Source organism: Aythya ferina (assembly GCF_964211825.1).
Source record: "Aythya ferina genome assembly, chromosome: 3".
Lineage (NCBI taxonomy): Eukaryota > Metazoa > Chordata > Aves > Anseriformes > Anatidae > Aythya > Aythya ferina.
The window spans coordinates 52,171,204-52,196,812 of record NC_140298.1 but is presented as its reverse complement, the minus strand read 5'-3'; the positions used below and the strand labels follow the sequence as shown (position 1 = coordinate 52,196,812).

Below are 25,609 nucleotides of genomic sequence, written 5' to 3'. Positions count from 1 at the left end.
GCTTTCAGTCTAAACACAGAAATCCCGCAATCATTTCCCTCCTTAAAACTTACTTTGCCACCTACCAAGTGGTCACCAGCTCTTTGGCAAAGCAAGTTTTCCATAACACTGGAAAGCCTTCTCCCCTTATGTATATCAAAACAAAGATAAGAACATGCAGACTTCTTGTTTGTTTGTTATACATCACATTAGCTTACAGTAGAGCTATTTCTGTGGGAAAGCTGCATGAGGTCTGACAAAGGGAAAATAAACAAACAGTGAGATGATACACTGCACCAGCTGCAACCTCCTCACAGTTACCACAGCCATTCTGACTCCAGCAAGAACTCTACTACTTATGTGACAATTCTGCTCTTGCAGTTCCCTATCCTCAACTTATCTGTACCAGCTGTTTCAAAGATTTTAACGAGTTCACCATCGCCATGATGCACATGGAAACCTATGAAGAAGTCTTGTTATTGAGGTGGTGGGCAAGAGAGCTTTCATAAATGAATTTCACATCTCTCACCCAAGATTACAACTGTCAGAGATTTATTTCTGAGCATAGAAGTGTTGCAATTCCTGTCACTTCATTGAGGTTGGATTACAGCATTGCAGTGCCATCCTTAAAGTGGGATTGGAGCTTCTGGATATGAGAGTACAGTGACTGCTGTTAAGCAACAATGATTGAACAAAGCCAGCAACAACTGAAGAATCTACAACTACAAACTCTCAGTAGTTGATAAAGACAAAATAATCCCCCTCAGCACCTATGCAACTATTTGGCAAATACATGACAAACAGTCTCAGCCATGACTTTCCTTTGGACTGCCAAATGTTTCCGTATCAACACAATGGTATTTTTTTCCATTTAGTATTCTTTCTTTTTGTCCACCTTTTTTTTTTTGTTTGTTTGTTTGTTTGTTTTTGTTTTTTAAAGCACCTATGGGCCAAGAAATATAGTGAACAGAAATACCATCCAACCCATCTGAAGTTAATGAAATCCAAATCTGCAAATTCTGTTCCTACGACATTTACCATCATACAACTTGTATAAACATTAAGCTAGTATCTACTTCCACGTGGTCTTATCTTACCAATAAGTAGTTCGTTAGAAAACAATCACTAATGTTAGTGTGAAAAAGTCCTGATTTTAAATTTTTTAGCATTCAAAACCTAATATGCTTTTTGCTACAAGCAGCATACATTTCATATTGTGGTTACTAATATGCTGTGTACAAGCTTGAACACATGATCCTGGGCACTAAACTCGGCTCCTGTCTCATACAGGCTTTGCTCATTTTCATACTCTCAGCATGCAGAGAATGAGAGGTAGCTTCACTTAACATATCCTGAAACATAATTTGTTTTAGTGTACTGAGAGTCTGTACACAGGCAGTTGATGGAGAAGAACTAATTACTCCATGAGAACTCATGGGTCTGACCCCAAGGTGTCTTAACACAAGCCCTATAACAAATTAGGCGCACACACACACACACACCACACACACACACACAAGAATAAAAGAGAATGAGAAAAATGCTCTCCATAGAGAGGAAAATAGAATTTACAAAGAAACGACGTCTTCATCTAGATGACTTTTTGGGTAACTTGATCTGTTAAGCAAACTGTAATTTTTCAGCATTCAAAGCGTGTATTGCATTTAATTGTACTTGTGTGCATTCAGAAAGTGCACATAAAGCTTTCAAATTAGTAGCAACATTTTAAAAAGCAAGCTTAGGATAAGCATTGCATTAAAGTAAATTAATTACTTGCAAAAAGTAAGTGTTAAGATAAGCATCTAAGGTTTAGATAGCACTAAGGATAGCATCTAGCTATCCTTAGAAATGAAAACGGTACATCTTAGTTGCTATCCAGACCAAAATGTTCTGGGCTCTAGCACATCAGGAGTAAACTAGAAGACCATTTGCACCAAATATTCATAGCTCTTAAGCATCATGAAACACTTTAGCCCTATTGTGGAATTACAGGCACAAATGTCTCTGGCTGCACTGCGGTCAGAAGAGGGAGATTCTCCAGCTTGCTGAATACACACATCCACTTTTTGCTACCTTTGCTTATGAAAAGTTGACATCATACACAGTTAATATTTCCATCAGACCAAATACTGAGAACTAAAGAAAATATTTAAGATACATGCTTATGAAGCCCTGAAAACTTACTCTGAAGACCTAAACACTGCAGCTTTCTAAGAGTGTCTAAATATCTAAGGTTATTGTAAGCCAACATAATAATCCAGATGGCAGGGTAACTCATCCTTGCCTTAGTAGGGAGAGGATGAAGAAGGCAACTGAAGGTATTATTTTGTTCTCTGATTTCCATATTGAATGGTGTTCAGTCCTCATTGTACTAAATATTCCCTCACCAGATACAGCTCCCCAGCTTTGTGAAAACCATTGTCTGCTACAGTCAGTTCAGCAAACACGAACAACTGAGAATACATGAACACAAGTCATATATCTATTTGATATATACAATATTTCAAAGTAAAAAGTTGCACTCTCTCAGAAGAGAAAGTTCCCACTATTACAGCCACCTTGCCCAAGCACTCCTTATTAACCACCTCATGCAACAGATGTGGTTTCATACTCATTAAGTGATGCAATGACTTCAGAGAGACTGCAAATAGCAACATATTACATAATCAAGTTACATAGGCAACAAAAGCAGCTATTTGTTTATGAAATGCAGTTGAGTCTTTATACAAACCATATAAACTTATGAATACAATTTTCTACTTGTTCCCAGTTCTTTATCCAACTTGTGGAAATTCTGCCTTTTTTTTTTTCATGAGTATACACTTTTCTGTCTGTGTGCCAACACGGCACAGACATACCTTCCTGACATACCCTACCTGAAAGACAAGACTAGGGGACAAAAAGGAGTGAAGATGCTTAAGAACTCGTGCATGGTCTGACAACTAAAATCCACCTAAATGGAGTCTTGCATCATGCTATCTCCCATCTCCAGCTATTTTCAGATTTCTGTGAGTTTCAAATTTCTGTGAGACTGCTGCTAGAGAAGCTTGGCACAGCCTACAGCATCCTGCGTAGCTGATGCAGTTGACAACATGAGCCTGAAAGTACACGGTAGCAGATTCTTTCATCAAACACAGTCAAACACTGAATCTGCTTTTCATTCTACAAGCAAAAACACAACAAAAGTAAACCTAAGTAAACCAGGCTCAATCAGCTATTATTTCCTTCTTTTAAACAATTGCTCTGAAGTCCTCCAGGAACATCACTATACATTGCAATTCTACAGCATAGCTTTGAAGATAGCTTCATAACTCACTGGCCTCAGACACGTAACATCAGGTCTCTCAATCTACAACGGCTCCACCTCAGATAAGGCCAGAAATCCAAGTAGTGCCCACAAGAAGACGCTAAAGCAAGCAATTTCCAGATACTATCTGACTGAGGAATTGGTAGATCAAGGCAGTTAAAAACAGCTTTCTCTTGGATCAGCCTAAAGCTATGTTTTAAACCTGACTGGTTGTAGTTGCAAGGAAGCACCCATATAGATTAATTCAGAACATAAAGAACACATTGCAAGTTAAATATTAATGCAAAAAAACATAGTTGTTCACAATTATAAGTCTCCACTTAGCAAACCAGGTGAATGAAAAATGTGCACAGAATGCAGAAAAAATAGCTCTTCAGAAAAGAAGCACATAAACCCCGTTGAGCACAGCATTTGTTGTAATCGTGGGAACAGAGAGCAGGATAAGCCTGCCCGGCGACATGTCTACATTTCAAAGAAAAAACATGGCTTATTTAACTATGTAATCTGTTCTTCAATAAAAAAAGTATTTATTGTTAATATCAGCAGATTAGCATGCAGCTTCTGTTACAGTTTGTTTATAAACAGCCACAACAGACTTAAATATTCTAGTAAATATTTACAATTCTGATAAAACAATAAGAAAAACACTATAAAACAGAAAGGATTTAAGCGTAGAACACCCTACCTTTATAGAACATACTTTACCTCCATAATAACAGTTTGAAAGAAAGGATGTGTTACTTTAAAAAATATATATTGAAAATTTCAGAACAGAGAAACATACAGCCCCAAACACTCAGGGTTCTTATTTGTGCAGTATATCAAAAAGATGTAAGTTGATTGTTTATATTAATATGAGTAGAAAGGGTGTGCATTAATCACATTACCATGCATTCTTACCCAGCAACTAGAACATATTTTCCATCTGGTTGATCCTTTAACCTTTCCAGCAGGGACAAACGTACTTTGGCTTTGGTTTGGCCATAGATTTCAATTTCATCTGTAAGCAATCCTATCTCCTTGGCAAGTACATCGACAGCTTTTGGACTCTGCGCTCGGGAAATCTCAATATCACTGGAAAAGAAAACAAATAGAAGCCAGGAGATTTCTCTCAGCTTAGGTGGTCGACAACAGAACACAAAACAACAGCAAATACTCCAACAATGGGGCTTATTGTAATCAGTTTTTCAATCCTCTCTTGTATTTGATTAATCAAACCTAAATATTAGCTAATAATGAAAAATCACATGCACTGTTTGTTGGTTGTTATAATTTCACAGAGCTCTCGTTTAATCGGATTCCAAATACTACGTAATGCTTTCATATCAAGCTAGAGACATGTCTGCTGGATGCTCCAGCACATCTCACTGGAATAGATGTTTCTGTTTTTGTTTTTCTTCTCCTCCCTCCCCATACTCTTCAGCACATACACTTTACTAAAAAGCGTATACTTTCCTTGGCCAAGAGTCACATAAACACATTAGCTAAACTTGATACTTGTGCATGTAGTGCCTTTCATCAGAGGGTACCACCAAACGAGCTAAGCCTTGCTACTCCCCTGAGGGAGCAAAGGGAAACCAGGCGCTAGAAGATCAATTCACACACTTCTAAACCACAGCTAAATTGCAAATGGCCACATAGCAGGAGTTTAATGCACAAGGCTCTAGCCAGAAGTCCACTGAGCTTATAACAACTTCCTGCAAGGACTGCAAGTGGCAGCCTACGCAAGAGAAAAGCACGGAGCAAGAACTGCCTGAGAGGAGGTGGCTGTAGGCTGGAAGACATGATGCATCCACAGTTTCTGACCTAGACCACCTGAACTCTTTAGATTTAATACCCCTGTATGGATTTTTCTTCTGTGAGCTTGACCCAGTTGTCCCTGAAGCCCCCATAAGCTTTGAGCAGCTGCGAGGTCCTGCTGCAGTAGTGTCTAGGGTCAGGCAAGCAAGATGTTTGGAGTCCCTCAGCTTTGGATTGCTCACACCACCACAAAAACTGGCTAAAAAAACTGCCAAGAGATTAATTACTTTCAGCCTATCCAGACTAAATTCCTTCCTGCAGTTTTGGCTGATTACAGTATTTTTAAGATCTAATCTGGCAATGGCATCAAAGCTAATGCCCTGAACCTTCAAACAGTCTGCAAGACCTCAAATATCCACAGATTAACACAGAACTACTGCCAAATCTCAGCTCCAAGCATGGACTTCAGCTGTTCTGCATCCACCAGCAAATGATCAGTTTGTGCAAGCTTAATTGCATGCATTTCTTTGACGATATCAATATCCTAACCTGGAACTATTCAATTACATCTCAAATATCCCACTTTTACACCCTGCAGCTAGGTGAACCCCAGAAATCACCCATTTAAATACTGACACAGTCCAGTGTGAGGGGGCAAGAAGCTACTCAACCACAGGGCTCAATGGCTGGGCTGCAGACTGTTTTGTTGCATGTACTCATATGGAGTCTGATTACTTCCGAAGACGTACTGACTGCATCCCCCTTGCATAGAAGGATACACCTTTGGCTTTCTTACACATTTTTTTCAAACACAATTAGCTGTAAAAATGTATAAAGAACACAAGATGCAGTGGCTTACAAACATCAAATGACTTAGAACATTTAAAGTTTTCTTCAAAACTCTGTCTATAAAAACAACTTCAGCCCCAGGAAAACACTGGTAAGGTGATGGCAGTGTGGTACCTTGAAGGAGTAAGGGAAAGAAAACATGTAGGGTCACCTATTCTCTCATTAAAGCAATTGACACATTCAGCAAAGGGAGAAGAATGTAGATGCACGTGACAGAAAGTTAATGTGATTTTTTCCCCCCTCTCGTTTTCTTCCTACTAAATAAATCATCCTCTACCGAAAGACTGAAGCTGCTATTTGAAATCTCAGGACAGTCTATCAATATTCTCTGCAGCAACCTCAGCCCTTCCCATTTCCTTCATCTCTCCCACCACAAACACCTCCCTGAGTTCTGGAAGAAACAATTAGTTTTTTTCCACCCTGCAGGCAACACGACAACCAAAAAAAGGAAGGAGCAAAACTGACATAACTGCACATTTGTAATTCATTAAAAGGTACATAATTTCCAGATAAATAGAATTACACATATTTTTAGGAGTCAAATAAAATTGGCAATGGATGCTGACAGTTCACCCTTTGTAAAACCACTGCTGTTGTCATTTCCTCATCAGAGGTTCCCTTAAGAACCTTCAAAGCAAGTAGATTTTTAATAACTTAGAAAACCCTTAAGGATAGATTACACACTGACACATGCAATAAGGTGATAAAACAAATAATTCCAGAAGTGACATTTATACCTTAACGTCTGTGGCTAAACAACACATACAAAACATTTCAGTCTATTACGTTTTTCCAGATAAAACCTATTTTCTGAAACACAGGAAATTAAAGACTTGGTTATAACTAACCTTTAGAAGTCTACATTTGCAGCTAGTTCTTTTAGTTTGACAAAATATTCTATATATTGGAAATCCCAGAATTATTCAGTAAGTTATATTATTCAATATTAAACTGCAAATGTGCAACACTGGTTCTTCTGCACAAATGAAATTTGTTAAGCAAAAAATGTGCTATTGTCAGCAGTAAGCCATAATTCATGAAATGCAAGAAGATTTAAAAGACACAGGGAAGGCTCTACATCTACTCAGCCTGTCATGGAATTTTCTTACTGAATATTTGTAAGAAAATCCCCCATTCATTTCCAGAACCTTTGGAAATATTTCAATTAACACCCAGATCTTACAGAAATCAAAAAGCAGATGTTTCTAGTTTTAGTGCTTAAGCAGTTTTGCCTCATTTTCAATGAAAACTCCGTCTGCTTCCAGCTGTGCCCTATTCTAAGATTCTATTTTATTGCAGGATACCTTCCACCTAATGACTTATTTTACACTTTAAAAGAAAAAAAAAAGATAAAATAAAGTTAGAGTAATCAAGTAAATAGAAGTCCTATTACCAGTTATACTGCCTAGCATTACACATCAAATACATAAAAACATATGTACTAAATACACAATCCCATAGAGAGGGTGGGGAATGCTTTTGGAGGGTTTCTTCCACCATCATGTTCATGACAACACATGCTTTGATCTATTGTTTAACTATTTAAGGACAGATTTTTCAAGTTTTTACTCTAGGAGTGAGTGTTATGTGTTGGCCCAGGGAAAGCTCAAGAATTTCTTCCCCCTTGTGCCCCTGAAAACTCATTCTTTCGGCATCTCTGAAATTTCAAGTTGCCTCCATTCCCATTTAACTCTTGTAAGAGACAGTGAGAAGTGAATTAAAGTGCTTAAAAACCAAAAACATTTCACTACAGCTTTCTGAAAGCACAGCAATGGGATTCAGAAGCAGGCACACCACACAAATACACACACACAAATTTCACAGCTTTCCTCCATGGCAGAACCTCCCTTCAAGCCTTTGGTTCCTCTCTGTGCCACCCACCACAACCAACGGGTGAGAAAATCACTTCAGCACAGCAAAGAGCTCAGGCTGCCCAAAACTCTGGAGATATCAGCAACTCCGCTAAGACAGACCAAAAACCCTGACAGGGGCCTTGGGAGGTAGGGGGAAATGAGAGAAACCGATGGAAAAAGAATTATGTGAATAAACATGTTTCCTGCTCTTCATGCCTATACATAAATTTAAAAGTCTAACACAGAAGAAAATACTTCTGCTGAGGGAAGAAGAAACAGCATCTAATGCTATTAAAATCACTGGGCCTTAACAAGATCCATAAACACTCTCCTCCATTAGGGGCTTCCTATACTAGGAACTTATACTTTGTATTGCTGTTGATATTCCACACAGCTTCACCTCCCTTCCTGCAGTGAAGCCTTCCAGTTTTAGGTCTTCAAAAATAAAGTTTGGCACCAATGCACACCATAAAAATAAAAACTGAAGCAAAGGGGCATGGTCACAAGAAGGCATACAACAAAAGGCACAATCTGTAGACCCTGTAAGCAGATTAAAAAATAGGCTTGGGATAATTTTTGGTTCGTTGCCATGTCACTTGGCTACTTTTTTTTTCTTAAAAAAAGAGGGGGGGAGGGAAGGACGGCTTTCTTAAAAACAAAACAAGCCAACAAAAGCAAAAGATCAAACGTTTATTACCTGGGCACTGGTGAGAGAGGTTGAAGCTTCAAGCAGTGGAGGTCCCACTTCCTGAACTGCTGGGACATGATCCATCGCTCTGTGTTTTTTACCATGTTCTGTTTTTAAACAAGAAAACAGCATACACCAGCTGCATCATAAATGCTGAACACTAATTTGAAGCAATCTCAAGAGTGTGTTGAAATAACTTTTATGACAAAGGCCAACAAAAAACAAACTAAAAAAATTGTTCCATCTCTTGATTTCAGGATGTAAGAAAAAACAACTGCTGCACTATGAGCATGCTGTTGTTTATACAGATTTCAAAGAGACAAAACCATTAACACTAGAATGGCTGAAAAAGATCTCTAATTGGGTGCCTGGAGATTTTATTCTGGTAAGCTTGAGAATTACTGTTATTCTCTCACACCCTAAAAAGAATGGAAGATATTAATTGCTCACTGACAACCTCATGCTGCTTCCACATGAAACAAGTTCTTGGATCCTCCATCCATTAAACCACAAAAATGTGTGCAAGCACAAGTAAACGTCATTGCCTTGTAAGAAAAAAAAAAACAGTCTATTGATAAAAGTGCTTCTGGCAAGCTTTACAACAGTTATCAAGAATTGTGAAAAGTTTGATTTTTGATTTATCTTTAAACACAACTGGCATGGCTTACTTTAACTGATTACGAGTTGCTATTAAAATGGAAAGCAGGTAGGATTTTCAGTTGAGCAGAACAGAAATTAGAAAATTTAAATTCTGGAAGCAGTTTCTACAACTCACAGGAAAAGTACACAAAAAATGTACAACGTTTGAAGTTACACTAACCTGCATTCGCATGGCTACTGCGAGAGAACAAATTGCGTTTTCAGCATCATGGTTGTTTTGCTGACCATAGTTGTGTTTTCCTGTAGAGAATATTGCACAAACAAATCATGAGGCTTTTGTGAGTGGGAGCAAGTGCATTTGAAAGCTACCCCCAAACAAAGTAATTCTGAATGCTGACTTGAAAGGTAACAATGTCGCTGCCAAAATAGGAGGCTTCTTTAACACTTGAACTGAAATAATTCAGTAGGATTGATATAGTGTGAAAATTAGAGACCAACTGGATGCTCTGAAGTATATTATGCAAACATTAACATGCATATGACAAAGCTTAAGTATACTTGAAAAAGAAATAAGGAACAAAAGAGATCAATTCCAGTATTGCTTCTGGACCAGAGAGGGGAAAAAAAAAAAAAAAAAAAGAGAGAGAAAAGAAAAAGAAAATCCTGACAGGTACAAGGATTTGAAAAACTAAGCATATTTTTAACAAAACACCTAACTGAGCATGGTAAAGACAGTCTTCTTTTTCATACTCCCATGACAGTGAGCGAGAACAATGAAATGATCACAAAAACACTACACATTTTTATACAATGGGATATAATATGGGATATATAAATGGGATTTGCAACTTGGAATCAGAACATGAAAAAAAATTTGAATGGCAAGTTATCTTCATGAGTGTGCCATTAAAAGCAGATATTCTGAAGAGTCTGTACAATCTAGATTGACTCCAACTTTCGAGACAGTTAGGATTATTATATGATACGTTGCCACTAGAAACAATCATACATCAGCTACCCTAACTAAATATATTATTTTAACATTTCCTCGTAATCCTCCTTTTGGCTTGTTCTTCTGCTGTTGCTTATGGGCTTTTATCTAGATGCAGTTTCTCCAGAACAAAACTCACATCCTAATCTCTGTGGGCATTGCAAGGCCCTCGTCTCATGGCGAAGGGCGTAGACATAAACATAATAAAAAAATAACTGCACACTGACAGTGTTAGTGTTAGAGGGGAGCTGGAGTGCAAACCCTGACCTAGCCAAGCTCTCTCTCTGCTCGCTCTGGCTGTTGCCGTCATGAAACACCCTTGTCAACTTGCAGAGCCACCCCTGCCAGATGTAGGCCCCATGGTGGCAACGGGGCTCCGGATCCTAAGGCTGGGCCCAGTGCCACAGGCAGGAGCACATGGAGGAGGCAGCACATCACCAGCACCAGCTCCAGAGCTCATGCCCATCAGCAGCAGAGCCAGAAGCACAATATATAAAACACTATATATATATATATGTGTGTGTGTGTGTGTGTGTGTGTGTGTGTATATACATCTCTTCTGAAAACAATCAGTTTTCAACTTGAGCACAGGAGTATTACTGGAAGAGCCCATCACAGTCATAAGCTGAGCATTGCTGCTTTGAGATCAGGCTGGGACAGCTGCCAGAGAGACAAATGAAGTAGGGAGAATGAAGTTTAAAATCCCCTTTCAGACAGCTGTGCTTTGCACAAACATTTCAACTTTTTATATTATTTGGCTTAATGTGATTTCTTTATCAGGGCAGAGCTATCATGCTTGTAAATATATATTGGAATTAGATGTTCCCTTTCAATAAAGTGCTTGTCTCAGCCTGCCTACACTACACGCTCACCACACAGACAACTAACCAGGCTTTTACAGGGGTGAAGGTGAAGCCAGAGATAAAAGTCATGCCCCCATGAGGAACAGGATAATCACAAGATTGCAATGGTGCACTACGGATGCGTTTTTCCAGATGGGAACTGGAACAGTGCTCTCTGTTTTGGATTCTGGTCAGATCAGATGGACTGCAGACACGTCTCCCTCCTCTGCCTCACCCTGATAAAGGCCCACCTACTTGTAGCACATGGCCATGCAGATGATTGGATGGATTTAGAATGGAGAAGATGTGGTGAAACAGTCACATTTCCCACTTAGTTACTTAAACCACATTGGCTTGAGCTTTCAAATGAACCCAGAGGAGCTGGGCATCAAATCCCAAACAATTTTGGCATAGTTTTGTTCAGAAATTCATTCTTCACTTCTATACATTTACATATGAAGGATTTTGCTGCAAGAGGCTACCAGCACCCACTTTGTTCCAAAATCATTAGTGCAGCAGAATAAGATGTTGCACTGCTAGCAATTTTGGAATTGCAATCATTAAAAAAACCTTTGATCAGATTTAAAAAGAAAAAAAAACATGGAGAAAGAATTCCATCACCTGGAGCAAGCACTTTTAGCTCTACTTTCCTGGCATACATCACTACAGCTGCCCAATATAATTACATCCTTGCAAATTTGGAGCACTTTTAAAGCATTCAAGTGTGTTAGGCTACATATATATCTCATGTAGCAAACTAGCACCATGTAGCAACAATAAAAGTCACTTCACAGCCATCATTGCTTTTGGGCCTCATTTAGCTCCTGTGACCCCACAGATGTTAAGTTGGGCATTTCTAAAGCAAGAGAAAACATGAAAAAATTTCTGAGCACCTCAGCCAAATATATTCTGCCATGCACTGAAAGTGAACAGTCAGTTATAAGACTTAGTGGTTTCTCCAAGATCGTAACTGTTCCAAAATATGCTTTTAATACGTATCTTGCAATTCAACTAAGTGCATTCTTCCTGTCAGACAGACACCTGTGTTTCATGTACGTCTCTAGCAAGTCTTCAGGCCAACGTTTCTATAAGCTGCTAAAATGTGTTTCTGCTATTCTTTCGGAGTTTCTCCAAGTTTCTGACAATCTCAAAAGCATAAGCATAAGGACAAACAGACATTTGGTAGGTAAATTTCTTTTTAAACTATCTTGTTAAAATCTCAAGCTGCCTTTCAAAGAAAGGCTATACATAGAGCAGCCCACTGCCACAACCTGAAAAATTCAAAGAAATCTATAGGCACATACCAAATCTTATGATTCCTGCCTTAAGAATGGATTTTACTGTGGTACATGAACATCTTTCAAGTGTTTTAGTAGTTTTCAAATTTTTCATTTTTAGGAATAGAAAACAATAATATTACTAGCGGCTCTATAGAGCAACTAAGGCTTGAAGATTTTTAAGTCTCAAGACATGTCAAGCAAATAAATTGTGTAAATGAGCCCATGAAGGGAAGACCCAGATTCCCCTGCAATGGAAAGTGGGAACTGGGTATCAGGAAGTGAGACTCCACTAGCAGCACACAGAGCTGGGCGAGTTCAGTCACCAGTGCTGCCCACTCAGGCTACAAGAGCTTACCCCAGCCTGCCTTCATAGACCTACACCTCCGCCCTAAGTTTGGACACCTCAGTAGCTCCTGAAGAAGGCGATTAAAATGAGGATGGGCCATTCCTTTTCATTCATGTATTCATAGGTGCTACTGTTGTACCTCCATTCCCTCTTCCCTTCCCCTTTCCTTTTCTCCCCCATTCATGCGTCATGCAAGGAGTGTGTCACACCAGTAGGTTGGGTACCTGCTGAAGAGACCTATGCTCCAAGCAGGTAAGTAACAGACCTACTCTATAGATGCTTAATAATTATATCCCATTGACCCTATGCAAAACAAAGGGCTACTAAAGACTCAGAGTCTCCTAATCACTACACTAGCGTATCATGATTCCCCTCAATCCCTCTTTGGTTTAAGAAAACATAAATTATTTTTGGACAAGTTGTGCAGCATTAGCTAAGGATGAGGCTTAGTACCCTCCCCTCAGATTCCCAGTAGGATCAGAGCACTGTTCTGGGAGGTGGAATAGGAAGAAGTCCAAACACTTTCAGACAGGTGAGTGCATTTAACCCAGATCTCCCACATCCACAGTGTGTGTTCAATTCAAGAGGTTATCAAAAGAGACAACAAAAAGAACCTCTTGCTAGAGGCCATGCCTTGCATGGGAACAACTGCTTTTTTTTTTTTTTTTTTTTTTAAACAAGCCTGATCTTACATTAACTACCCTTAGGAAACATACTCAGCTTAAGGTCAAATTGACACATGCATTACTAAAAAAATGAAGATATCTAAGGATTCTCACAGTAGTTGAAGGAATTTTATAAGAAATGCAATTCTAGCAGTGGAATACAGTAACTTCTGGGAAGCTTTCATAATTTCAGCATTTCTCAACTAAGAAATTAATGAACCTATACCCCCTTTCCAAACACTAAGCTAACTTACCTTAAAAGGGGTGGGTGGAGAGGAATCCAAATTCATTCTGTAGGAGTAATGGCTGCAGAGGATATCTTGCCTGTTCTGAGCTACACTATTTCTTCACTTTTCCCTACACCATTCTCTGTACACAGTTTACAAATAATATTCTTAGCCTCTTGCCTTTTTCCCATGCTCCAGATGAGGCCACAGAAGTCACAAGATAACACGCTGTACAAACCAGGACTGAAATAACAGCTCATCTGATGACTCCTCTGAATGAATCCACAGGATCATTGCTTATTTAACAATTCTGATATGAAGAATTTATTCTAGTATTTCCTCTCTCACCTGACACATTTCCTCCCCCCATTTATTTACCAGAGATGCATTCACTCATCCCGTGTACAAAAACACCCACTGTTAAAGGCTCCCTCCCAGAGACATAGCTTTTAACCACATTGTGTGATCATTGACATGCCACACGCTTACTTCAACGATTCATCATACATCACTTTCAAGAACAATTCACTTTTAATGCCTCTTACCTGACAGTAAGTCCCGAGAACAGTTGATGATAGTGGTTCCAGGCTTTATCCAGCTCACAGGAACATCATCAGGTTTTGTACTGCCAACTACTACCACATCCGCATGATGGAGCTATGAACAGCCCAAAACCCACCCCAGAAATAAAACAAGCATTTAATGTTAGAAGTACATTCTTGAATATGCAACTTATATTCAGACCTTTTTAGCAGCAGTCTTTTGAGACTTGCAGATAAAAGGAAAAAAATAATTGATGGCTGGATTCTTACCACACATGACATTTATGAACAATAGCATTTTAAAAAGAGGAAAAAAAAAAAAACACAAAACAAAGTAAACTGAAAATGGGCAAGTGAGGATCAGAGTTAGCACCAATAGTATTTAATTGGGATTATAAATTTCCAACAAAAAAGTCCCATCATTGTCCACAGTACTGTCCAACAAAGTAACTTGGAAAGGCTTGGGAAAAAAAGGATTGAAACACAGTAAATAGGTAATTATACAGAGCACATTTGGTTTATCTGAAAGTAGAAAACCAGGTCAGCTCATGGGAACGTGAGATGACCTGATCTGAAAACATCAATTACTTTGAAGAACACCAATTAATGCATTTTTTCCCTTCTCAGTTCGTGCTTGCTAATCAGTACCTCTGATTTAGTTCGACCTTACAGATGTTAGACCAAAAATGCTTACTAAAAAATTCTTATAATCAAAGACATAAGTGTCTTCCTTTCCTCCCTGTTCTGAAACAGAGCCCTGTAACAATTATTGGAATCAACATGAGATAAGGGACAGCACCAGAGACAGATGTATAAAGAACCACTCCAACAGGAAATATGGGCACAGCACTGCCTCATGCTGGACCATAAAAAATGATTCAGAGAGACAGTGATTTTGGATTTTTTTTTTTTTTTTTTTGAAAATTTTAATAAATGTCAAGTGTCACACTCTCGGCAAGCCTCTCCATGAGTTGATTTGTGACTGACAAACATTCCAGCTTCTTTTTTGGCCAAAAGTGCTCTGACGCAACCCTGCCCAGCACTCCTGCCAAGAAAGAACAGCTACAAATTCTATCAGGATAGCAGTTTTTTGGCACAGCTGAACATCCAGGAGGGGAGAAGAGCGTAACTGTGGCAGAAAAGGCAGAAAGCTAGAAGAGCTCCAGCTTCTCCTGAGAGGACACACGGATGGCCTAACCCTCCTCAGAGATCCACATGTGGAAACACCGCCAAAAGTGTGGGAGAAGGTTTACTTGCTTCACAGATGACTAATGCTACAAGCTGATTCGAGCTTCAACCAGGAGACCTGTGACACCCCTATGATTGCCTGCAAATACACAGTCTCAACAGTCATTCAGTCTTATACAAATTACCTGCGTTCCTGCAAATATCATCTTACATGCCACTCCTAGGAGGTCACACAAGTAATAGTGCTTGACTAGCATCAACTCAACTTATACTGTGGAATTTGCAAGCAAATTTGAATAAAAAGACACTGCAGTGACTTACGTACCAAGCGTATTATGCTCTTGTGTACTAAGAGTACAAGAAGCAAATCTCCCCTGCAAAAGAGACAGCCTCTGCCATAACAGCCAGTGTCATCAACACCGAGAAAAAGTGATTACAGTGATTATTCCCAGTTACTGAAATCCAGTCTTTTGAAAAACAAAAAGAAAATAATATTATAGAAGTTAAAATTTATACACTGAAGATCAGGAATGTCATCCCATGCAAAGCCTCTGAGACAAGGACTATGAGCTTTATACAACGCTTTGCATCATGAAGCTCTGAACCAGTCGAGAGCTGTATGCAATAAGTGATAATTTTGACAAATGTTCAGCCAACATACTTATGACAGAATTGATTCAATTTAACTATAATGTCAAAAGACAATTGACCAAATATTCATTTCTATGATTACCAATCATAATGCTCAAAAATGTTAACAGCTGAACACAATCATTTTTTTAGCCAATGTTAGCACTGGTTCAGATGGCTAATGTCAGACATATCCATAAATGTGTCAAAAAAAGACAAACCTTTGATCTCATTGCCCTGCCCCACCTCCTCCATGAAAAGAAAAATTATCATATGGTACAGAATAGTTGTCTTACAGGCTGAAGATGGACTGAGCACAAAGCCTTTCCCCCGTTATTTCCTTTTCCTCATTTCCAAAAGAAAGTAAATGTAAAGAAGAAAAAAAAAAAGCAGAGATGCATTTTTAACTCTCTTGCTATAAGTACTTTTATGTGCAAATATTTATTATATGGATAGTCAATGAAGTATATGAAACAAACACTTTATGGAACTTTTTCCTCCCTTGGTGATTAAAAACAAATTATATCCAGAAACTTGTTTACCTGGGATATTGAGTCCACTGGAAGCAAAACAGTTGCTTACAGAATTTTGAGTGTCTTTGGAACAGATTCATGTGATCTCCCCATCAGGGCATTTTGGTTTCCCTTGCAAGAAGTCGTGCCCCTGCCCCTGCCTCACCTTTTTATTTTTTCTTTTGCCATAACCTACTCTTTTGACTGCTCGTAAATCACAAAGGCAAGCAGCAAGCCCTGGGAGTCATGTGCAGACCCTATCTCCTAAATCAGGAATAAATCACAGACATTAGACATGGAAAAGACCTATGAAATCATCACATTCAACCTCCCTCACAAATGTACTGCACAGTCCCCAGACAGAGGATGCATCTGATAGGAACCAGATGCTATAGGCAAGCGTCGCCAGAAGGCTGAGGAGCTATTGACAGGCACTAGCGTGTGGCCAGGGGGTGACCCATCAGGCGGAGCTCGCTGATGGAAGCGCTGCGTCCCACCACACAGCCCTGCAGAAGGAGCGACAGCCTTGCCTGAAACCATCCGCAGCGTGCTAGGCAATGGGTTGAAGACGAAGTAAGCCAATACTCAAGTAGCGTCCTGCCTTCTCACCGGTAAATATTTTTTCAGTTGGGAAGAGCTGTGCCAATAAATAATCTGAAACCTTACCTCATAACAAAATACGGTTCTCTCCACCAGGACTTAAGTAGAAGCAGATTAAGAAGAACCACCCATTCCCAAGACAGAACATCAAATGTTAAAACAACAATGCAGACACTCAAGCCAAGTAGTTAATGATAATGGTAGAGAAATTGTATATTCCAGATAATTGAAAACCTATTTTGACATCAAGCCTGCATAAACATTTTGTTTCCCTCTATTTAAGCTGAGTGGTACAAGAGCCACTTTTAAACACATGACCAAGGAAAAAAAATCCATTAACATTTGAAAAGTAAAAGCCCTCAGTTTCTTGGGTCTGAAGTTAGGGCAGCTAAAATTTAATAGAGGGGATGAAGAATAGGAAACTGATTCAAAGTTTTTTTTTTTCCCTTCCCACATCTGCTAATGAAAAAACTCATTTTACGCATCAGTGTACAAATTGATTTCCAGGTCAATCACTGCTAATTACCTTCCGAAATCTTAAAGTTTATTGAATAAATGATTAGTTCCAGGTATTTTTTCACCAAGACACGCTCTCCTTGTGTGGTTTCCTCCAGCTCCTCTCTACCTTGGGAAATTTAAGCTATGGACTGTAAACCACTTGCCGCAGCCCACCAGGGCAACTGCTGCTACCACCTTCTTGCCCAGACACCTGCAGCCCTTTCCCTACCATTCCCACACACTCAGTGCTGCCACAAAATATGTAGGGTGCTCCTAAAACTCACCACCTTTCCTGGGCAGCCGGTCACAGCGTACTTGCAGACACAGGAGAGGGAGCCAGGCTGTGCCCCAACTCACAGCCAGGGCTATGCAATTCCCAGGTGCAGAGGTTAGCCCCTACAAAAGCTACATCAAACAATATCAATTCTGTGATGATTAAAAACCCCAAAGGAAATTTTGCTTTTATTTTTACATGCTTTTTTTGCTTTTATTTTTAGCTATGCCAACTAAAAAAAACAGACTTTTTTTTTTTACATATGTAATTGTAATGGTTCTATAAGGTGATCCACTGCGCTTTACTCACTATTCTCTCAGCCTTGCTCGTAATGCCAATATGCAGCCTCTTCCTGAGAGAGTAGGATAACTGGACTTGAAAAGAAAATAGGTGGGGCTCACACAGAAATAAAAGGCTGCCAACCCACACATTTCTCAGCTGTCACAGCCAACCTCCACAGATACCCTACAGCTACAGCAGGAGGTATTGGCTGGGAACGTAGTGCCACCCATCCTCTCCTTACCCTCATCGACACTACAGGCCTCTGCTGGGTACCTCTACTGCAGGCTCAAGCCTCTTGCCATGAAGCATGCTTTAGCATCATACTGATCTAGCTCACAGACTGGGAGATAACGTTCAAATCACAAGGAACAGATATGATATGCACAAAGTTATGAAACAGAAATGCCCACTGTGTCTACAGCATCGTCATTGGAAACTCCATGCAGCATCTTTCTCCTCTCCTGTTACGGGATCAGTACAACCGTCCTCACTTTGTCATGTCACTTATGTCCAGCAACATGAAATGCACTTTTCTGCCAGTAGCAAAGCTCTTTGTCTTATCAAGACACTGATAACAGGACAGGAGATGACTAAGAGATTTCAAATACACTGATACTTAAGTGGTGGCTCTGAGAAAAAGTAGACTGTGGTCAACAGAGGTTCTTACTGAACCTGAGAAAACCACCATTCATTTATTCCAGCTGAAATACTGTCCTATTTCTCAACCAATCTTTTATAAACAAATTTTCCATTACTAATTATACCTCAATAGACTGATTTGCAGTTATTTTACAAAAAAAAAAAAAAAGTAGGATAGTAACTCTCTTAAAATATGCATAATGTGGTTCACAAACTTACACGTAAGATAGCATGTTGAAATTAGGATTGAATTTAGATGACTGAATTGAAATTTCCTTATGAATAATAATTATTAGCCAAGTTTTGCAAGAAAATTACTAAATAGATTCCAGTTGAACAGTTCAGGTTACCTCGTTTCAAACTAGAAAGACAGTCATTTGTCATGTTAGAATTAGGATAAGTATGTCATTCCCATTGTTCCCTGGTAATACTGAAACAACTTTTGGTTGTCATTTGAAAATGGAACTACCAAATGAGACATTCCCAAAAATGTCACTAGGTCATTCTTCAGTATCTCTGCACCAATTGCACTTTGAAGTTATCTACACAAAGCTGAGCAATCTTACCTATTTCCACCAAAATTCTCAAGTCTTTATCCTTTACTTCATACTTCATTTTACATACAATAAATCAATGCAAAAAGAACAGCATTACTGCACAGCAACTATACACAGCTGTGCCAGAACCTTCTCAAATATTTTTTTCATTTGTGATTTTATTTGAAAACCCATAAATCTCAAGGCTGTTAAAGGAGAGAGCTCAGCTGTGCTATGATTATTTTTAATAGATAAAAATCAAGTCAACCCAAAATGGAAGAAAAGGAAATATTAATAATCCGTTCACCTTAAAAAAAAATAGTAGGGGGAAGGAAAAGAACATGCAAAGTGTGTCAATTATTATGCAGGTCAAAGCAAGAAAATTAAAATGTCCCATTATTTTATTCTCTTTTCCTGACATGAGATAGAAATAACTATCTCATATCTCATAACTATCAAATCAGATGCCAGATGGTATTATGCTGTTTGCTGGCAGAGCTACCTCTACACTGTTAAACTTTTCCTAAGGTTGTCTAAAACATACCTGCATCTTTTGCAGAAATGTTTTTAAAATGATAAAGTGCATGAGTGAAAGAAGCATTAACAAGTCCACTGTGATACAAAACCCAATCTAAAAAAATTGCCAAGATTAGTATTACATGTCTCATTTAAATCAACATAATTGCTAAAGAAAACGATGTTATGCTACCCTTTAAGAAAAAGAACAAATCAGCAAAGATAATACCTGCTTCAAAAAATGTATTACATCATTAGGTTTGGGGTTTGTGATTCAGTGCAAATGGGCCTGGCCAAAAGACTAAGACAGAAAACGTACACCTAGCCTCGAGCTCTATTTTTCTTCTTCTGGTATATACTCCAAAATAAATGCATCTCAATGAAAAGTTCATACTCTTCATCAGTTCATTTCTCACTGTGTAAGTGAAGTTATTGTGCTACCATACATCATACTTATGAACAGCACACAGAATGGTATTGTAGAAGCATAGCTTTCAGAGGAAGGAGCAAAAGTGCATAATCATGCTTGAAGGTAGTGCTTTGTGTAGAAAATAAAAATGATTTTTTTTTTTTCTAAGTCCTGGAAAAAACTCTACTTCAACTAACACATTAGCTTACTTGAAATTCAAATGGAAAAAAAAAAAAAAGAGAGAAGAAACCTTGTGAGCCTTTAAATTGTTTTTGCTTAACCAGTGTATCGAATGAGCAAGAGAAAAGTTCTCATCCTTAGTTATAATCATGTCATCTAACAGTGTTATACTGCAAATGCAGGCTACCTAGCCACCACATAAGAAATCTGTGCTTGGTTTCTGATTCTTAGACTTCTGGGAATCCAGTACAGGACAATCTCCATGCACACGATCCATTTTACCTATGAGCTAGAGTTAACTGCAACAGCACCGCATCCAGTCAGTTTGATCAGTGCTCAGGGTTACTGGTGACACACTGCTGCAGGCTTACAGAGGAGGAAGAGGAAGGTAAGTCTCCCCAGACAGCTGCTTCTGGGTCCTCCAGACAAAGCAGAAACTCCTTTATTGCTAGAAGTTAAAATGAACTTCTGAAGACTGATGTGCAAAGCCTCCAGCTTCCTCCTGCTTCAGCCTCATACTCTGTTTCCCATCAGTGACCTGCTGTGAGAGGTAAGCTACAGGGAATGCCAAAAAGCAAGGCTGGATGATGGGAAAGCATCTAGATGGGAGGAAACAGATCTTTCTCCAACAGACAGCACTGCACAGCAGCTCTGGCCTGGTCCAAGTCTTTTGCCATGACCCAGCGGAAACACCTCCGGGTACCCCATTACCCTCCCCACCCAGCCCAAAGCAGCCCTCAAACTCAAACAGCAAAAAAAGAATTACAGCAGAAGACACTGCCATATGAAGTTCACAGTGCTTTCACCTCCGTCAGGAGTATGTGTTTCCTAAGGCTTGTCAGTCACTCGAAGCACAGAAATGAGACAAGCCTAACAAAAACATCAGCAGCTGTGAAAACATGGGGTTGCCAAAGGACTTTTGAACTGTCACAGCTGCTTACGGGTGTTTCCTCCTCCTGTCCTTGAGCTCAAATCCGAGGGGCTGGATACCATCAGGTTGAGTTAGCTGCCACCATGTGGTGTGTGCTGTGCAATGCGAGGTGACAGCCGGCCTGTGCTGCAGGATGAACAGAGAAGGAACCCTTTCTGTACAGACACGGGGGACAACGCACCCCCAGCTGTATTATTCTGTGAAACTTGGGATTAAGGAACAAAATGGGAAGTTTGGCAGGAAGTCGTACCAACTTAAGAATTGTTGGTAAAAACTCTGCAAAAAACAACCAGGAAAATAAAGTACATGAAATCCTTTGAATTAAAAACCCTGAATTTCTCCAAATCCCCTTACAGTTCTCTTCAAACCCATAGAGAAGGTCCCAATCTCCTTTGTCCCCAGAGAGGCAGCATTTGCAAATCTTTAAGACACAACACAAGTGAGCAATGCTCCAGTGCTGCTGGTGGCATCCCAGGAGGGGACCTCGTGTCCCTGGGGAGCAGTGCATGGATGCCTGAGGAGAGCTCTCACCTTGTTCTGTAGCTCACGGGACTTCCACTGGCAGCTGGCGGTGGTGGCTCCCCTCCTCTGCAGCAGGCAGTGCAAGGAGGCCCCCAGGGCCCCATCAGTGCCCACCAGCAGCACCGTCTTCCCATCTGCAGGACAGACACAAGGCATTGAGCTGCTCACAGCTGTAAGGGCACTAGCACCAAGCCCCACATGCAGCGTTCAAGTGAACACTTCCACCCCAGCCAGCCAGCAGAGCACATCCCCACAAGGCAGCTCCATGCTCCTCAACCACAGCAACCACGTCGTTAAAGGCAACTTTTCTGGAGCCCACGGAGCAACACGAAACACGGGTTTTAAGTTGTTTCTTTGGGACTCTCCAGTTCCAGTAAGCAAATATTGCTCTTCTGGTTTGCTGGTATTTTATTTTCACAAATCCTTCCATTCATATTTGTTACTAACTACATTTGACCACATGTTTACAGTTCTGTTACATAAATCCTTGTCTCAACAATGCTGAATCGCCCTAAGAGAGGCTATTTCTGATCCCCCGCCTTGAACTAACGTCATCTTCACAAGCTGCAATGCCACCTGTTTATATCTGCCATGTCAATGTTAGCACTTATAAAATACAACCCCCTCAAAAAATTCACTCAGAAATTACTTACTGGCAGACCTGGATTTCTTCAAGTGCTCGCACTAATCAAATTTGCCAGATGAAGTCACTAGTAATGTTTGCACCCCAATATTCTTTTGTTTTTAAGGACTCAGACGTCTCAGGTAGCTTCAGTGAGATTGAATTAGCTGATGGAAGGAAATCTTTGCCTTATTTCCCCAAACTAGAGCTGAGACCTATTTATGCAAATATTACATTAGATCTCACTGAGGTTCTTTTCATTAGCGGGAGACAAATATATTGCAGGTGGGGAATACCAAACTAATCAGAAAACAAAACCTGAGGAGATTATATTTGTCTTGGTCAGGACTAATACTGAGAGCATTAAGATTTTAGTTACATTCGAATTAATGCTGTAATTAGGACAGAATGACTCACCTAAATCTTCAAGAAGCTCCAGCACGGCACAGGCGGTGGGAGAAACTAAGCAGTCATAGGCATCTCCACGTACCAAGCGTCCCAGGTTTACATCAGATAATCTGCAGTGGAAAAATATGGCAATTAAAAAAAAAAAAAAAAAAAAAAAAAAAAAGAGCTTGTGCGATGTAAATGTAAATCCTCAGTAAAGCTTGTAACATGAATAATAGCTAATCCCAAGAGCAAACACGTCTCGTAGAAGTAAATCCTTCAATTGCATCATCCCACATGCCCGTTAGACAGATGCTGAGCCTAAAGAGGGACCAGAAAAGGGGCCTGAGAGTGGGAACAAGTAACATGAGTGCAGCATGCACAGGCAGCACTCCGCTCTGCGGCAGGTTAGACATGGCACCTGGGGACAAAACTCCAAAGTGACTCCTGTGGAACAAGATCAGCCCTGCCAGAGGAAAGCTGAGGCAGAGATAATGCATCCTTCTGGGACGAGACTGGCCTGCTCAGGACATTGGAGGTGTTTCTGCACTATGTTCTCTTCAAGAGTATTCTCAGCATTTTCTTTCTGTGTCAACCTCCAGTACTCAAGACAATGGAAAGTCAATTAATTTGCAAGGTTTTCAGATTTTGCCCTGACATGATGTGAACGGAGAAAGAAGGAGGGGGAAGGGATGGAGACTGGTAGCAGTCTTCAGGCAAGAACAAGAAGGCTGCAAGAGCAGCAAATTGGTGACCCAGACATTTCAGTCTCTCTCTAGACAGCTCTGCAATTCAATTCAAGACTGATTGCAAAGCCGTGCTAATTGGTCCAAACTGTTACAGCCTGCTCTCCCACCAGGAGAGAGTGCTGTGAGGAGGTTAAAACCTTTTCTGCAAGTTCTCCCTCAGTCCCTCTTGCAAACGTTTTGGGGTTTGTGTTCAGTACTGTGCAACTATCATTTCTATTACTAAAGCGCTGAAATAGTAAGTATTCTCTGTAAACCAGAACAGTGTTTTCTGATTTCTTTGAAAAGATCATGTCCTGAATAGAAAGATTAAAAAGATCAAAGTGACTTCAACAAAAGATTTCTTATAGATATGCTAGGATCTTTTATCACTGCTCATTAGCACAACCAGAGACTTTGACTGAGGAATCCATTAGGGAAATGCAGTGGGCAAAACTGAGTTTGAGAGATGTCAGCCTTGTGTCTGCTAATATTATTTCTCAGTGGTTCACTTACCCATCCACGTCCTTCTCAGGTTTCACAGCATTTAATACCTTGCTGCTATATGAGCTTTCTGGGAGGTCAAGGGCAAGGCCCTGCACATTAGGATCTTCATTAAGCCTCAAGATTTCACTGACAATCTGGAAAGTTAATAAAAAGCATTAAGGATCAGAAAAACAGACAAAAGAAGAATCTAATTACAAGGGGATACAACCTATTTTTTAGTAACTTGCTTACGGCCACCTTTGCTTCCCTCACATATTATTGCGACTTTTAAATGAAAAAAGCAATAACCTGCTTCCTCCGTTTTACATTTGCATGGCTTACTAAATTAAGCCACCCTGACTCTATTGTAAACATTGTGCAAAGCCCACACATATTACATGACATTAAGCTGCCAACAGCATTTTGTCTTTCGCTGTTCTAAATCTCAGCAAAAGCTCAACACTGTAGTGGCTTTCACTTTCACAGGATGCTTTCAGGTATAAGACAGCTTGGTTAAAATATAGTTCAAAATAGGACCAGTTCATAGCCCAACACAGAGCACAGGTGAAAAGCTGTCACATTAAATGAACAATTATATGAGCAGTAGGGCAAAGAGAATTTTCATTTTCATTAGAACAGCATATACTGTTACTGATTTTCATTCTCAAAACACCCCGATCCTAAGAGCTGACATTCATCTTATGAAGAATTATTATTTTTACAAGGCACTGCATAAATGTTTATGAATTTCAAGTGTCAAACCAGATGTGAGTTCAAACATTTTATTGTTGGTCACATTCAGCATCCACGTCTGCATTAACTGCCCTTGTCTGCTTCCTATCTAAAGCACAATACTGATCCCTAGTGATACGTGCTGTTCTGCAGTGGCCATGAAGAATATAACACAAAAAAAAAAAACATAAGCAGAAGTTTTCTCTGGTGAGAAATGCCATATAAGCACATCTTTCTATTATTTAAATAAAATTAGTGTGAAATCACCACAAAGCTGTATAATTTAACTCCATTAATATCCAACAGAAAATGATAATAAGATTTTTTTCCTTAACTAATGCCATACCTTCCTGAAACACTTTGCATGTGAACCATTCAGTCTAATTGCGAACTCTACTGTCCAAACATTTGATATGCAGTCAACATAAAGTGGGGAAATTTGTTAGGGGTTAGACCATCTGCAACATCTGAACCACAAAAGCATGCTGTGCTGCTGTTAACGAAGCTTGTACCTGCATATCACCCATATACAGATGTCCCTGTAGTTTGCTGACTTCTGAGATAGAGAGAGGCGTATGTATCAAGTGCCTGTCACTTGGCAGCAATAAGACTGGTAAATGCTCCGACCAAAAAGACAAGGATTATACATCACACAATGGATGTAAAAGTATCCACTTTTCTTTAACAGTCCTGATATGCCAGCAAATGTCAGGGGTCTACATGGTAAGCAAAGGTAATGTAGTTCATACAAGGCCTGAATCTAAGGATCTTTGAACAGATTTGTGCCTGCTCCCCAGAAAATAAATAAATAAATTATTTTTTCTATTATCACTGCATGTACAAGGTACACAGCTCATGCAGGGTAAGCAATCTTGCATTAGCCTGCCTGTACTGTACACAGATAGCTGTGGCAGAACAAGGAGTGTATGGCATTGAAATGCCCCCATCCTGAGGAAGCAAGCTAACCTGGATTTTAATGGATGGAAAAAATAGCAGCAGCCACAAACAAGTAGGCAAGGTAAGCAAACTTA

At 39.7% G+C, this 25,609-nt stretch overlaps 1 protein-coding gene across 1 annotated transcript in view; it reads right to left on the bottom strand.

Annotated features, from left to right (window-relative positions):
- Nucleotides 1–25,609, bottom strand: part of MTHFD1L (methylenetetrahydrofolate dehydrogenase (NADP+ dependent) 1 like) — a 150,585-nt gene that overhangs the window by 119,178 nt on the left and 5,798 nt on the right. The window contains exons 5-11 of the mRNA XM_084514706.1: nt 23,877–24,001; nt 22,666–22,766; nt 21,636–21,760; nt 13,913–14,024; nt 9,237–9,316; nt 8,426–8,523; nt 4,187–4,360 (exon numbers count right to left, since the gene is read on the bottom strand). Coding sequence (XP_084370832.1) covers nt 4,187–4,360; nt 8,426–8,523; nt 9,237–9,316; nt 13,913–14,024; nt 21,636–21,760; nt 22,666–22,766; nt 23,877–24,001 — 815 coding nt within the window. The remainder of the gene's footprint in view (nt 1–4,186; nt 4,361–8,425; nt 8,524–9,236; nt 9,317–13,912; nt 14,025–21,635; nt 21,761–22,665; nt 22,767–23,876; nt 24,002–25,609) is intronic.